The 15,928-nt window shown below is 39.5% G+C and overlaps 1 protein-coding gene across 3 annotated transcripts in view; it reads left to right on the top strand.

The window, feature by feature from the left end:
• L3MBTL4 (L3MBTL histone methyl-lysine binding protein 4) overlaps nt 1-15,928 on the top strand; it is a 431,550-nt gene that overhangs the window by 221,180 nt on the left and 194,442 nt on the right. For all 3 annotated transcript variants that reach the window (XM_033178287.1, XM_033178288.1, XM_033178289.1), the window contains one exon: nt 6,821-6,935. In XM_033178287.1, coding sequence (XP_033034178.1) covers nt 6,821-6,935 — 115 coding nt within the window. The remainder of the gene's footprint in view (nt 1-6,820; nt 6,936-15,928) is intronic.

Below are 15,928 nucleotides of genomic sequence, written 5' to 3'. Positions count from 1 at the left end.
TACTGTCTGTTTAAGGATAAGAACATGAGACAGTGGTTGATTCAGTGATCTGACCTTTGTTTTCTGGTTTATCAAAGCTTGAGCAAAAAGGGTCTACATGTTTATTTTATGCAAACCCAGATATGTGGAAAATCATAAATGTATGAAATACAATGCTGGAGATGATTTGGTTTTCAAAACGAGGCTTTGCTTTACAAAAGGACTCTTGGTAAATAGACTTAAAATGCCAGTCTCCTCTATTAACTTGACCATCTGGTTAGAATTTTTTAAATGGATTTTTATTCCACAGATCCAAAGATATGATCCAAAGATATGAAAATATCTTTCATAAAGATGTATTCTACATAGGCACAGATTTTGATTATAAATTTGGAGTTTAGACAGCCCTTGCTGGGGAGGGGAGAGCCACATCATTGGATTGGGGGGCTATTTTTAATTCCCTTGGTTTCTTTGTGAGTAGTTATATTCAACCCTGGAAATGATAGTTTAATATTTATTAATTAACATAAGGGGAAAATGTTGAATAGAGTACATAAAACTATTGTGTCTGCTGTCAAAAAAAATTGAAAAAGATTTTTTTTTTTACTTTTTCAGTTGAGACCTAATTCTGCAGTCTGATTCCCAGGTCCACCACAACAGTTAAAACAGAAAGGCCTAACTCCTCGAAGCAGGACCTTGCTGGGGTGTTTGGCCTGCCCGTCCTGTTTGTGCTTTGACACGACTTCCTTGCTTTTGAAACATAAAAAATTGCAGCCCAGACTTAAAAGGGGAAGGGCATTGAAATTAGTTGAAGCTTGGGAAATTTATTTCTTCTTCGCTCCATTATATGGACTTACACAAACTTCTTCCTATTGGTAATTCCAGAGCAGGAAGCATCATTCCAAAAAGGAACACCAGTGTTGCCTCTTCACGCCTCGAATATTCAGTGGTCTGGTACTGACAGTCCTAGGGTGCCTGGCTATGTCTTGAGTGCTGCAACATCGCCATCAGTAGAAGATAGTAGGAGACAGAGCAGCCACATGTGACAGCAGCTGAATGTAGAAACGTTTTAAATAAAGTAACTATATTGAGATGTAATTTGCAAATGATAAGATGTAGAGATTTTATGCACGCATTTTGATGAGTGTTGAAAAATGTATAATATATCCTGCATAGCCACCATCCCAGTCGAGATGTAGAGCACTTCCAACAACACAGACGCTTCCTTTGTGCTCCTTCTCAGCCAGTCCTGCTCCCACCCTTCTCCCAGACAACCGTGGACCTGCTTCCTATTGCCTGTTGTCCGATTTCCTATCAGTGGGGTCATACAGCACGCGCTATTGCGTCTGCCTCCTTGCTCAACGTGAAGTCTGCTGTTCCCATGTTCATGCGTGTGTAAACAGTTTATCCCTTTTTATTGCTGAACTAGTATTCATTTTATGGACACTGCATACTTGTTTGTGAATGAATGTTCACCTGTTGGGCATTTGGGTTGTTTTCAGGTTTGGGCTATGATGAATAAAACTGCAAGGGACATTTGTTTACACAACTTTATATCTTCATCACTTTTGTTGGAATTACTAGGAGTCACAGGATAGGCAGGCACATGGCTTAAGCTTCTTTAAAAAGTAGCATAACATTAGTGAAAGTGGTTGTGCAATTTTACACCCCTGCTGACATTAGTATGGACGTTTCAGGAGCTCCACAGCCTCAGCAATAACTGACGTTAGGAAATTTTGTCTGTCATTTAAATCGCTCGAGTGGGTATGCAGTAGTATTTCATTTTGGTTTCTCTGGTGAAGCATGATATTGAGATTTTAAAAGTTTGTTTATTGATCGTTCATGATTTTTTTTTCAAAATGTTCATTGAGTCTTTTGCCCGTTTTTTATGTTGAATTTTCTGTCAAGTCTCTTGTCAGATAAATGTATTGCAAATGCCTGTGGCTCACTTCTTATTTTTCTTGGTGATTTTGAAAAACAAAAGTTTTTGATTCAGGTTAAAAAATGAATTTATTAATGTATTATTGTAGGGGTAGTGCCTTCTGTGTGCTAATAAATCCTTGAATATTCCAATATCGTGAAGACTTTATCTTTTCTTGTTGGGTTTTACAGTTTCAGCTTTTATGTTTTGTTTATGTATCATTTCAAATTCTTGTGTATGTGTGATGTGAGGTAGAAGTCAACTGGCTCATTTTTTTTCACATGTTGATGTTCGTGCATTCTAGTGCCATTTGTTGAAAAGACGGTCCTTTCCTCATTCAACACTCTTGTCATGTTTTTGAAAATTGATTGACTGCATATATATGGATCAATTTATACACAGTATTTTGTTCTATCAATATATGTGTCTATCCTAAGCCAGTACAACACTGTCCTAATAACTGTGCCTTTGTAGTAATTCTAAAAATCAGATAGTATCAGTTCCCCAACTTTGTTAATTTTTTTTACAAAATTGTTTTGGATAAGCTAGATCATTTTTCATTCCTTTATAGTGTTAGAATCTGCTTGTCAAATGATACAAAACAAAAGGCCTACCTTTTTGAGTGGGATGATATTGAATGTATGGAACAATCTGGGAAGAGATGACGTCTCAATAATGATATTGAGTCTTCCAGGCTGTGGGCACGATAGTTCTCTTCACTTACGTGGGATCATCTTTTAGTTTATCTTAGGAATGTTTTCTAGCTTTCAATCTATAGATCTTGCACATTTTCTTATTTTCTCAGATGTTTTGCTGAGTTCTTCATTTTTAATACTATTCTAAAGGAAATTTTTAAAAAATTAATATTTTTTAAATTTTTTGTTGCCAGTGTATATTAATACAATTGATTGTTTTATGTTGACTTATTTTGCAAGTTTCATGCCTTTTATTAATATTTCTTTCTCTTGCCTAATTGCACTACATTACAATGTTGACTAGAAACAGTAAGAATGAATACACTTGCCTTTTTCTTGATTTTGGGGATGAAGCATTCAATAAAGTATTACTTAGTATGATGTTACCTGTAAGTGTTTCATAGATGCCTTTTATCAGACTGAGGGAGTTCCCTTCTATTTCTAGTTTGCTGAAGTATTTATCGTTGTGTATTGAACTTTGTCAAATACTTTTTCTGTATCCATTGAGATGACCACATTACTTTTCTTCTTATTCTGTGGTGTATTGAATTAACTGATTACAGTTAGAATGTGGAACTAGCCTCGCATATTTCCCTGCATATTTGCTATTGCTAGTGCTCTTCACGTAGGTCGTAGTTTCCATCTGGCATCACTTAGCATCAACCTGAAATGCTCCCTGTAATATTTCTTACAGTATACATCTATAAGTGTGTATTCTCCTTTTTTTGTTTATCTGAAAATTTCTCTGTTTTAGTATTTTTTGAAGGATATTTTTGTAGGAATTGAAATTCTGTGTTGACAGCTTTTTATGTTTCCTGTTAGCGTTTTAAGGATGTCATTTTATTATCTTCCTGCCTGCACTGTTTCTGGTGAGAAGGTGGCACACTTTCCCATCGCGGCTCTGCTCTTTGTAATGTGTTGCATTGTCTCTGGTTGCTTTCAGGGTTTCCCTTTGGTTTTCATTTTCAGTGGTCTATGATTTGCCTAGTTTTAATTTCCTTTGTATTTATTGTGCTCAGGTTTTTGTCATTTATTTTGTCATTCTTAAGCTTGCAAATTGGTATTTTTGGCCAAATTGGGAGTTTTTTTGTTTTAACCATTATCCTTTCTGCATTGCTTTTTTTTGACCACTATTCCTGCTCCATTGTCTGTGTCCTCTCCTTCCAGAATCCAAATATGCGTGTGTTAGATGAGTTGATATTATCAGGCTCTATTTATTATTTAAATCTCATATCATCTTTGTTTTGTTTGTTGGTTTGTTTGTTTGCTTTTTGAGACAGAATCTCGCTCTGTCGCCCAGGCTGGTGTGCAGTGGCACAATTTCAGCTCACTGCAAACTCCGCTTGCCGGGTTCAAGCCATCCTTCTGCCTTGGCCTCCCAAGTAGCTGGGACTCAGGCGTGCATCACCACACTAGTTCATTTTTGCATTTTTAGTAGAGACGGGGCTTCACCATGTTGACCAGGCTAGTCGCAACCCGCTGGCGCTAAGTGATCTGCCTGCCTCGGCCTCCCAAAGTGCTGGGATTATAGGTGTGCGCCATCACACCAGAACATCATCTGTTCTTTAGGTTAATAACTTCTATGAATCTGTTTTTATATTTTATATTCACTCGTCTGTTTTTCTGGCATCTCCAATCTGCTAGTATTGCCATCCAGCAATAATATTGTCATCCAGCAATATTTAAGATATTTTGCTATTCGCTTCTAGAATTTCTCTGTGCTTCTCTTTTATAGTTTCCATTTCTCGCTTGAAATTCTCTGTTCACTAATTTAGACCATTTCAATTAAGTTTTTAAACATATTTTCATAACTACTTTGCATTCCTTTTCTGCTAATTACAACATCTGGGTCATCTTAAGATCTATTTCTGTTGACTACTTCTTTACAAATTGCGTATGGCTCACAATCATCTGCTTATTTACATGTTTAGTAAACTTTTGTACATTATACATACAAAATGATACAGTATATAGTGGGAATATTTATTATTTTTGTGTTTTGTTTTGTTTTGTTTTGTTTTAAAGAATAGAGTTCATTCCGTCAGGGAATTTATTACTGGTAATTCTTCATCTGGCGAAGGCTTGATTTTACCCCTTTTTTAGGGTTGTTCATGAGTAATGCTTTATCTGGGGCATCTTTCTTTCCCAAAAAATGTGAACTTTGTGGTGTCTCAGTGAAATTGTCAAAGTGTTATTGAGATTTCTCCACATTAGTCTGTCCCCTCTTCCCGAAACGTATTACCTCTAGTATCTTTCTTTCATTCTCAGCCTCGTATCAGGTACTCTCTGCTTGGCTTCAAAAAGTCTCACCTGGTGCATGGAAAGTCCAGCCCTTGGTCAAGGTCTTGTGAATAACCTCCCATGGACTTTTAGGTCCTCCTCTTTATTGAGACAGGGTCTTGCTGTGTCGCCCAGGCTGTGGTGCAATGGCATGATCATGGTTCACTGCAGCCCTGACCTCCCCAGGCTAAGGTGATTCTTCTACTTCAGCCTCCTGAGTAGCTGGGACCACAGGTGCACACCACCACACTTGGCTAGTTTTTGATTTTTTTGTAGAGATGAGGTTTCAACATGTTGTCCAGGCTGGTCTGGAACACCTGGGCTCAAGGGATCCTCTGTCCTTGGCCTCCCAAAGTGCTGGGAAGACAGGTATGAGCTACTGCACCCGGCCTTTGGTTCTCCCTTTTTTTGTAGTTCTGTCTTCTCCAATATTTTGTCCTTTAACTTCCAGCTGCATCATCCGCTCTGATCTGCAATCTGTGTCTTTCTGACTGCATAACTGCTTTCTTTATGTTTCTCCTCTTTGTGCTGCAATCAGGAAATTGTCTCCAGGCTGATATTAAGGGCTCATCTGGGATGTTTTCCTTTACTTAGGGATTGCTTTTTTTCTGTGCTGTCTATTGTCCAACATCAGAAAATAGTCACTGCATATGTCCAGTTTTATGGTTATTACTATGAAAGGGCACTCTGTCATCGTCAGGAACCCAAGTTCGGTAGAAATATACTTTTGAATGTTATTACTGTAATCTCTGTTTCTCAAACTTTAGCATATAACAGATTCATGTAGAAAACTTGTTAACACATAGTGTTAGGCTCTACCTTTAGAGTTTCTGATTCAGTAGGATTGAGGTGGAGGCCAAGAATTTGCATTTTTAACAAGTGTCCAGGTGATGCTGATAGTCTGAGAATCACACTTTGAAAACCACTTGCTTAGAAAGATGACTCTTGAGAAAAAATATTGGGAGTTTGTTTGGAACTAAAAATATAGAATTTTGCTTTTTTGGTCTTATGTTCTGCATAATGGATTTATATTTCAGGTTGGCTTATTATAGCACTAGGCATCTTGCTCTTTTTATTCAAATATGATTTTCAAAACCTTAAGTGGGCTTCTTTGCATTGGAAAGGATATAGCTTTTTTAAAAAGAAATAATTATTTCTATTTTAAGAAATAAGTATTTGATTTTTTGTTTCAGAGACTGGGATTTATTTAATTATTCTTATATGTGTGTGTGGTATGTCTGTGTGTGTTTTATAGATAAGATGCATGATAAATTATCCTTGTAATAATTAGCTTGTTTGAGCCTATGCCAGTAGGATGGCTGGACCTGGGCCCTACCTCTTGTTCGAAAGTTTCTTGATAGCTTACCCTTGGTCTTTAAATAGCTCTTATGGTAGCTATTAAAATCTGTCTACCCTCTAGCATATTTTGTCTCCTGTTTTTGCCTCCATTGTTCCAATGGGCCCATCTCTCATTTGTGAGGTTGTAGGGGTTGATTGTTTCTTTATACTCTAATCTGTGCATTTCCCATCGGTATAGCGCTTGTACTAATTTCAAGTTGGTGACACTTAATGTTGATGATGCCGACATGGTTCTTGAAGTGCTTAATGGGACAGTTACTCCGGACAAAGAGTTTTCCCTCAACAGCATTCCAGTATTTGTCTTAGTTGAGAAAATGGATTGGGCTTACCTCTTCAAATTCTGATCAATCCTTGACAATTTTTTTCTTTACCAACCTGTTTAATTTCTTTGAAAATTTGGTACAATCGCCTTTGTTGGCTGGATTAGAAGGCTGTAGAATGGCACATTTTGAATATTATTTCAACTGCAAGGTGTGATTCATAAAATTTCAATCTCAGCTTCAGATATCTGTATTCAAATATTTTGATACAGGAATAGTGAAATACTAATTACTAAATATTAATCATTCGAAACTCATTTTAACAGGTTCATTTTGATGGCTGGGACCATAAGTATGACTACTGGGTGGAGGCAGACAGCCCTGACATCCACCCGATTGGATGGTGTGATGTCACAGGGCATCCACTGGAAGTGCCGCAGCGTGAGTACTTTGCTCTTTGTCATTGCCCTTTAAATACTTAGCCTGATTTCCAGCCATACTGTTGCTTATTCATGCCATTATAGGCATCTGAAAGCTAAATATCACATAGGCGAATTCATCATCACTACAGCTACACTGAAAGCCAATTATTTCCAATTAAGCCTCAAAGGGCATGCGTTATATTAATGAAAAGTGATAATCGGCCGGGCACGGTGGCTCAAGCTTGTAATCCCAGCACTTTGGGCGGCCGAGACGGGCGGATCACGAGGTCAGGAGATCGAGACCAGCCCGGCTAACATGGTGAAACCCCGTCTCTACTAAAAAATACAAAAAACTAGCCGGGCGAGGTGGCAGGCGCCTGTAGTCCCAGCTACTCGGGAGGCTGAGGCAGGAGAATGGTGTAAACCCGGGAGGCGGAGCTTGCAGTGAGCTGACATCCGGCCACTGCACTCCAGCCTGGGAGACAGAACGAGACTCCGTCTCAAAAAAAAAAAAAAAAAAAAGAAAAGTGATAATCATTAAAAAATTATTTTGATAGTGTTTTCCAAGGGAATCTTTATTTTCTACATTTGAGTTTGGAAAACTGAGCTAGCATATCTAAATCCATCTAATTTTGGTCATTGGTTTTAACAAGTTTGTCTTTTTTTTTTTAAACATCTGATCTTTATTTTATAGAACAGACTACATGAAGTCTTTTGGAAAATTAAAATATTTTAACTTCCAACAATTTTCAGATTTTTTTCCTTATAAAAAAATTTAAAATCCTCTACTTTACTCACATCTTTATTATTTCTGACTTTCTAGCTACTTAAACTTAAGAAGGAAATTAACCACTCTAAATTTTAATGAGCCTCAACCCAAAATACCTTATGTTTTTTGTCTGAAGGAGTCCTCTGATCTGATTAGGCTGACATGACTAATAACCGGTTCCAGACACAAGTGCAAGTGTTCTCCATTCTCATGTTTGTTTTGTTCCCTCACTGCTTCTCTTTCCCTCCCGTTGGTTTCTTAGGATTAAGCTAGAATGCTTTTCTATTAATGAGGATATCTTACACACAGCCAGCTTAATGATGCTTGAACCTTAGGCCTCAAAGGACTTCTTGTAAAAATGAGAAGAATCCCTGACTAAATAATTGGACAAAGAGTTCTACATTGTGCTAGATTCTTCAAAAACTACAAAATGAAAGAGACGAAGGCCTTTCTGGAGCCGACAGTGTATTGGCACAGATAGGACAAGTACCCCAAGACTGTAGAATGAAGGGTACCATGCTCAGCACCATGTGGGGGACTCCAAGTAGGGAAGGGCGCCAGCATTTGTGCTTTGTGGTTTCCTTCGGTCTTGCTTTTTATCCTCCCTGGTTTCACACCCCAGCATGTCACGGAGATGGTTCTCACTTTATGTGAACCCCCCAATACACCCCTTGTACATCCATCCCTCAGCCAGTAACTTTCTCATGTGTGAACGACTTCCTCTGGGGTAGGCATGGACCAGCATTGCAGGTACAGGGACAGCTCTCCTCACTCCACTCCAAGCATTGTCTGCTCCTTTTGTCACTCTACCCAGCTGGATTTTCTACCTGAATGTCTCAGAAGCATCCCAGAGTCTATGCATCAAACCCAACCTCCATCCCAAGCCAAAAACTTGCTTTTTCTACTATAGTTTCTGTTTGCTTCCAAAGTTGCCATTCCAGACTCTGCTCCCTCTTGGCCCCTTCCTCAATCCACACATATAAACAGTCACCAGGTGTCCTGCTGGTTCTCTTTCTTAATTCTCCAGAATCTGTCTTTGACCCCCAATGCTTTGACCCCAATGCATCTTCTCAATGCTATTGTATTATTTTGAGGTGTCATCATAGTTACAGATGCTTCTCAGAATGGGGCCTGTAGTCTGCTAGTGAGTTGCACAGGTTCTCCTGATGAGCCTAGGATAAATCTAAAAATGCAGGTTCTAGAGCAGTATAGACTAGTGGTTAAAAATGAGAAAAGTGGAATCAGAATGCTGGGCTTTGAATCTCAGTTTAAAGCTTGCTTAGTGGGTGCCTCTCTATGCCTCAGTTTCCTCATCTATAAAATAAAGATAATATTAATTTCTACCTCATGAATTTATAATTATTAAATGAAATAAATGAATGGATAGAATTCAAAAACTGCCTACTCCATAGTATGTGCTCAATTAATACTAACTTCTCTCAGGAAATAATTTGGCATTCTCTAGATTTTCATTCTTATGTAAGTTATTAAGTGGGAGTTACTAAGAGTTCCAGATTTGAAATTGAGCAAAAATTAATGTGATTAGGGTTTTCCAAATACTTTAATTCAATTTTTCTTAAGAAGTTTGACTTCCATGTGTTGTTGGCAGTATTACAAGATGAGTATTTTGTGTATTCACAGGCAGGTAATTAGATTTGCTAGAATTTGGGGGAAAGATAACTTGTAATTGGTTGTCTTTGGTTGGTTGTGATTTTCTGTTTTCGCTGTGTTTGACTTTCTTGTTATAAACTTGTTTGTTTAGATTAATCAAGATTAATATAGCTTGTTATAGGTTGTTTGCTTAATCTTACGGTTTTAATTATTTATATCTGCACCATAATTATGTTTTATTGATTTTGAAATACCTATACTTTAAGACATGCTTGTGATCTGGTTCAATATGTGTCATCCCTGCCCCTATTTTGAAAGCAAAAATACATACACACACACACATGCACACCCATATACAAACACACCCCTACTCCAAAACCGATTATGTTACTTATTTATTTATTTATCATTGAATTCTTTTTCCACTGGGAAGGAGAAACAAATGGTTGCTCTAGGCACTCTAACAAAACAACATTTGAGGGGCTGTCATTGACTGTTGCAGTGACGTTATGATTGTCTTTTTTTTTTTTTATTATACTTTAAGTTCTAGGGTACATGTGCATAACGTGCAGGTTTGTTACATATGTATACTTGTGCCATGTTGGTGTGCTGCACCCATCAACTCGTCAGCACCCATCAATTCGTCATTTATATCAGGTATAACTCCAATGCAATCCCTCCCCGCTCCCCCCTCCCCATGGTAGGCCCCGATGTGTGATGTTCCCCTTCCCGAGTCCAAGTGATGTCATTGTTCAGTTCCCACCTATGAGTGAGAACATGCGGTGTTTGGTTTTCTGTTCTTGTGATAGTTTGCTAAGAATGATGGTTTCCAGCTGCATCCATGTCCCTACAAAGGACGCAAACTCATCCTTTTTGATGGCTGCATAGTATTCCATGGTGTATATGTGCCACATTTTCTTAATCCAGTCTGTCACAGATGGACATTTGGGTTGATTCCAAGTCTTTGCTATTGTGAATAGTGCCGCAATAAACATACGTGTGCATGTGTCTTTATAGCAGCATGATTTATAATCCTTTGGGTATATATCCAGTAGTGGGATGGCTGGGTCATATGGTACATCTAGTTCTAGATCCTTGAGGAATTGCCATACTGTTTTCCATAATGGTTGAACTAGTTTACAATCCCACCAACAGTGTAAAAGTGTTCCTATTTCACCACATCCCCTCCAGCACCTGTTGTTTCCTGACTTTTTAATGATTGCCATTCTAACTGGTGTGAGATGGTATCTCATTGTGGTTTTGATTTGCATTTCTCTGATGGCGAGTGATGATGAGCATTTTTTCATCAAAAAGTGGGCAAAGGATATGAACAGACATTTCTCAAAAGAAGACATTCATACAGCCAACAGGCACATGAAAAAATGTCTTTTCTCTCTTCTTTCCTGGAATAGTCTGTATAAAACCCCAAACTCACCTCGTTTTCTGTGTTATTAAAACTCTTCTTTGGCGTGGAGTATCCTATCAGCCTGAGACTCCTTTGCATGCACACAAAGCCCTTCATAGTCAATGCATTACTCACCTATCCTCCACCATTTTCCTCTCAAAACCCTTCATTTACATCACACATTTACTCACAGCAGCTTGAACACCAGCCTTCTAAGAATCTGAAGACAATATGTCACCTTTCTATAGCTTTCCTCCATATCTTTGCTTTTCTTACAGGAAAATCACACCGCTCAGTTGTTGTCAAATGCCTGTGTGGCATGGAGGCTGCAGGGCACCTGCTCTACAGAGGAATCATGTGTACCACCTTTTTACCCTGTATTTTATCTATGATATGTGTACAAACAATCACATCCAATCATCTTTTATTCTGAATGCCAGTTGAGTCAATAGGTTAATCTTATTTACTCGTATAATTCAGACTAAACTTTTCTCACTATAATGTCCAGTATCTTTTAAAATCAGATCAAAATAGAGTTTTGTAAGTATATCTATACGACCACACGCAGTATTTTATCACATATGATTAAAGTCAGCTGGCCAACATTAATTTCCAGATATTTTAGAGGTATTTTAAGATATTTTAACTTTTGGATTTTTTTGAACTCTTCTATTTTATTTTTGTTGTATTTGTGTGACTCAACAATTGTGTTAGGTACTTATATATGACAACTTTATTGGTCAAGTACAGCAAAGACTACTAAAAGTTGAGGGCTTGGGAAAACGACCTTAGAGATCATGGAATCTACACTATATTTTATAGAGGTGGAGTCTGTCTTGAACTTTATTGTATTGATTTACTTTAGTGGATTTTTACAAAAGATATCGTAGTAGGTTGCCTACCAGTGATATTATATGAAAAAAGAATGACCAAAAGAAAATATGAGGTAGAGGGTTTTTAAATCTATTATTCTCATCTGTTTTTCTTTATGAATATTTTCCCTGTTTTCAACAAATTGGTAGTTGTTATTGTAATGGAAACCTTGGAAACAGAGGAATAAAAATGCATACACACAGGTATATTCTCTCTTGGCTTTCATATATATATATATATATATATATATATGAATTATATGTATTTTTTTCAGTGAGCTTCCAATTTGTGTCTGAAGGGGCTGTGGTTTACAAATGTATGAAACAGTAAAATCACACAACTGTGCATGGATGAGTAAAAACGAAATCTAGATTACTACTGTTTTACACAGTGAGTAGAATTCAGTGGGGTAAGTCCAGGAAGGAACCTCGGGGCACTGTTGAGCCGGGCTCACATGAGCACACCAGGCCTGGACTAGTTAGTGGCAGCCCCTCTAGAGGTGAAAATGGCACAAGTGTAGGCAACACTAGAACTTGTTGGTTCTCCATACACATTTTATTAGAACTTATTAAAATTTTAGATCTTTCTAAACAAGTGATAGTCTCTTTAGTTTGTTTCTATTTATCTAGTGCCATTTAATCTCATTGCAGACATTGAGCCAAGATAGAGTGCGCACCATAGATCCCAGCTTCTGCAGAAATGCTTGTGCAGTAAATTTGAGCCAAGACCATAATATTCAAGCCCTAAGGCCCAGTGTAAGTTCTTGAACAGTTAACTGGGAAAAGCCTCTTGAGAATGAAAAATGTTCCCATTCAACTGAGAAGAGTCCAACTTGTATGACCAGGTGATGACAGCTTCCTCTTAGCTGCTGTTCCTAACTACGGATGATCACCTGCAGTTTGCCCTTGTACCCTGCTGCCAGATTAAACTCTCCTTTTCTCATCCATGAGGACACAATTTGTCTGCTTTATTTGACATAGAGTCCCTCATGGTGGGCTTTTCCTACAGTTAGAATTGAAACTAAATATTGATGTCTTAGCATTGTTGAATTGTCAAGACCTTTCTATCATGCTTTGCATTTCTGGAATGTCCTTAAACAATATGAAAATATCAGAACCTAAAAACCATGCCTGCTCTGGTCCTCTAACTGGGTCACATTTTGTATCTTTTAAGTCACATCACTTGGAAACTGTAATCCCAGGCACACTTGATGTAAACTTTCTTTAAATGGAGTTTGTTTCTTTTACTGTATTGTTTATTATTCACACATAGATTACCTACTCCATTGGACAATGGGATGTCCAGTTTTTCCTGCTTTGGAAATTAACCAAGTTTGAGAAGCTAGATGATAGACTCTGGAGTTAGGAAGACTGGATGTATATTTCCATTCTGCTCTAACTCCGTGTCTTTTTTTTTTTTTTTTTTTTTTTTTTTTGAGATGGATTTTTACTTTTGTCACCCAGGCTGGAATGTAATGGTGCGATCTCAGCTCACTGCAATCTCCGCCTCCCAAATTCAAGTGATTCTCCTGCCTCATCCTCTCAGATAACTGGGATTACGGATCCCACCACCATGCCCGGCTAATTTTTGTGTTTTTAGTGAGACTAAGTTTCACCATGTTGGCCAGGCTGGTCTTGAACTCCTGACCTCAAATGATCCACCCAACTTGGCCTCCCAAAGTGTTGGGATTACAGGCATGAGCCACTGCCCCCGGCCAACTCTGTGCATTTGGATGACTTCTATGACCTCTGGCACTTGCAGGCCTGTGAGGTTAAACACAGCTCTGGCTGCTTCCAAGCTGTCTGGCTCACAGGGAACCTAAGGACATGGCGGGGCTGGGGTGAGAAGCACAGGCACATCTGTGTCCCATGCTGCTGATGCTCTTCATTGATCCAGAAAATTAGGAGTTGACTTGTTTCCTAAAACGTATACAACCAGCATGGTTTTTCCCTAGATACTTGTGATAATCGTACCATCCATAAAGGGGTTGCTGATTGCAGAGTGGATTGAATAACATTTAGGACAGTTCACAACATTCAGAATTATTGAGTCACACAGAAGATAAGCAGGCGCTCAAAGTGGAATTCAACTGAGGACTGTTTGCTGTTCTTAAAAAATAACAAAACAAAAAAGAAAAAGCTGAATACATTTTAAATATATCACGAGTGAAGTAAAATTATCCTCACTGAATTGTTATGGAACTTTTTTTTTTTTTTTTTTTTGAGACGGAGTCTAGTTCTGTCACCCAGGCTGGAGTGCAGTGGCACAAGCTCAGCTCACTGCAAGCTCTGCCTCCCAGGATCATGCCATTCTCCTGCCTCAGCCTCCCGAGTAGCTGGGACTACAGGCATCTGCCACCACGCCAGGCTGATTTTTTTTGTATTTTTAGTAGAGATGGGGTTTCACCATGTTAGCCAGGATGGTCTCGATCTCCTGACCTTGTGATCCGCCCGCCTCGGCCTCCCAAAGTGCTGGGATTACAGGCTTGAGCCACTCCGCCCGGCCATAACTTTCTAGTCATCAAACCAAATGGACATAACCAGTCTTCACCTGAGCCTTCTACTAGAGTCCCCGTTCTTTTACTTCTGATTTAGGCCACAGAACGGTCTTCGGGCCTCCTCCTACCTCTAGTCATAGTCTACACTAACACCTTCTCTTCTGCTGGGTGGGGTCTGTGCCCCTTGTGCCCAGTGCCAGTCCTTCCTAGTGTTAGAGCAGCACAGATAAAGTTCTTTGCATGCAAGTGTCACTTCCTCTCCAAAACTTTGTTTGGTGTTCTTGGGGAAATGAATTGCCCCTTCATCCTCATCATCCCACAGTGATTTATCCTCCCTTCTGTCATATCACAGTTACATTTTTCTTGACTCAGAACCTCCCAGTGGCTTTTCCCTCTCTCACATAATTTGTTGCAAAGTGCTTATCTTCACGTGAGGCCTTCCCCAGCCTGGTCTCTGTCTTCCTCACTCAGCGCCTGCCACGCTGGCCTTGTGCGGGGCCTGTAGCACACCTGCCACACTTCCACTTCGCAGCTGCTGTTCCCTCGGCTTGGAGCTTGCTACCACCACATGTCTTCAGGGCTTTGTTCAAGTGTCACCTCCCAGAGATGCCGTCTCTGACCAGGCCACCCACAAACAGTAACCCTGCTAATCTCTAGCTCCCATCCACTTTTATTTTTCTTAATGGTAGTTCTCCCAGGCTGACCTGGTAGTGTGTGCTCTTTGTTTATGTTCTCATCCCCTGCACCCTGTTCCATGGCGGAGGGACCTTCTGCTGCGGTTGGCTCTCCATCTCACAGTCTGGAACACCTCTGAACAGTGCTGACTTGCAACACAAAAGGTCGCCTCTGAGTAGGGGAATGAACGCCCGCTTGTCTTTTAGACCAGGAGATCCTAGCGTGGGGTCTTGTATTTCCACCATTGCTCCTCACTCTGTGGAATCTCTGCAGCTCTTGCAGGTGCTAAGCTCATGTCAGGAAACACTTGGTGAAGGCTCCAGAGTGGAATGTGCCAGTCCACCAGCAGGGCAGCCCCCCCAGGACTGCACGCCTCTCCACGCTGTGGATGGGAATGGCTGTACTTACTTCACCCTCCCTGCCCCTTCAACCCTTGTTTTAAACACTCTTTCAGAAATCAGAGCTCAACAATGCAGAATAAAATATTTGATTACGTAGAAATAGTTTGTAGTTGTTTTAAAGTAGGAATAAAAACAACAAAATAAAAATGTGACAGGTCCCAGTGCTTCTAATAAGATAGATATAGCTTGAGACAAAATACTCATTTTTTAATTAAATGGAGATTTGGATGCACCACTTGGTAACTAATAGACTTTTCTCACCAGGGTACATATAAAGCGTTTGTTATGAAATGACAAAAACTGACGTGCCATGACAAGGGCTGATGGGGTATGGAGCAGCCTGGTGGTGCTGGCCCTTCAGGGAGACCCATGTGGCATGCCCTGGAGCCTCTCGTGCAGGGACCATTGCGTCAGACTAGGCTGGGCTCTTGTTTATGACGGGAAAACCTGGCATCTCCAACTTAGGAAGAACAAAGCTGCTCGCTCAGCTTGGGTATAAAAATAAATAGATGCAGGAGAGATGTTTCAATTCATCTTCTCTTATCCTAGTCACTAAAGATAAGGGTGTGGAATATAAAACTGATGGAATCCTAGGAGCTTGTCTGATCCAAACCTCTCATCCAGAGGTGAGGCAACAAAATGATTCACACAGCTTGTGAGAGCCAGAGTCGGGTCTCTGGTCCTGGTCAGAATGTATTCTTACTTGCCTAAACCCTGCAATATGTACTTTTATAATCAGATGCGTCTCCCTCCGGTTATCCCCTCTCTGAACAGGAAAGTG

Source organism: Trachypithecus francoisi, unplaced genomic scaffold, assembly GCF_009764315.1.
Source record: "Trachypithecus francoisi isolate TF-2019V2 unplaced genomic scaffold, Tfra_2.0 Lachesis_group19, whole genome shotgun sequence".
NCBI lineage: Eukaryota > Metazoa > Chordata > Mammalia > Primates > Cercopithecidae > Trachypithecus > Trachypithecus francoisi.
This window is presented reverse-complemented; position numbering and strand designations above follow the sequence as displayed.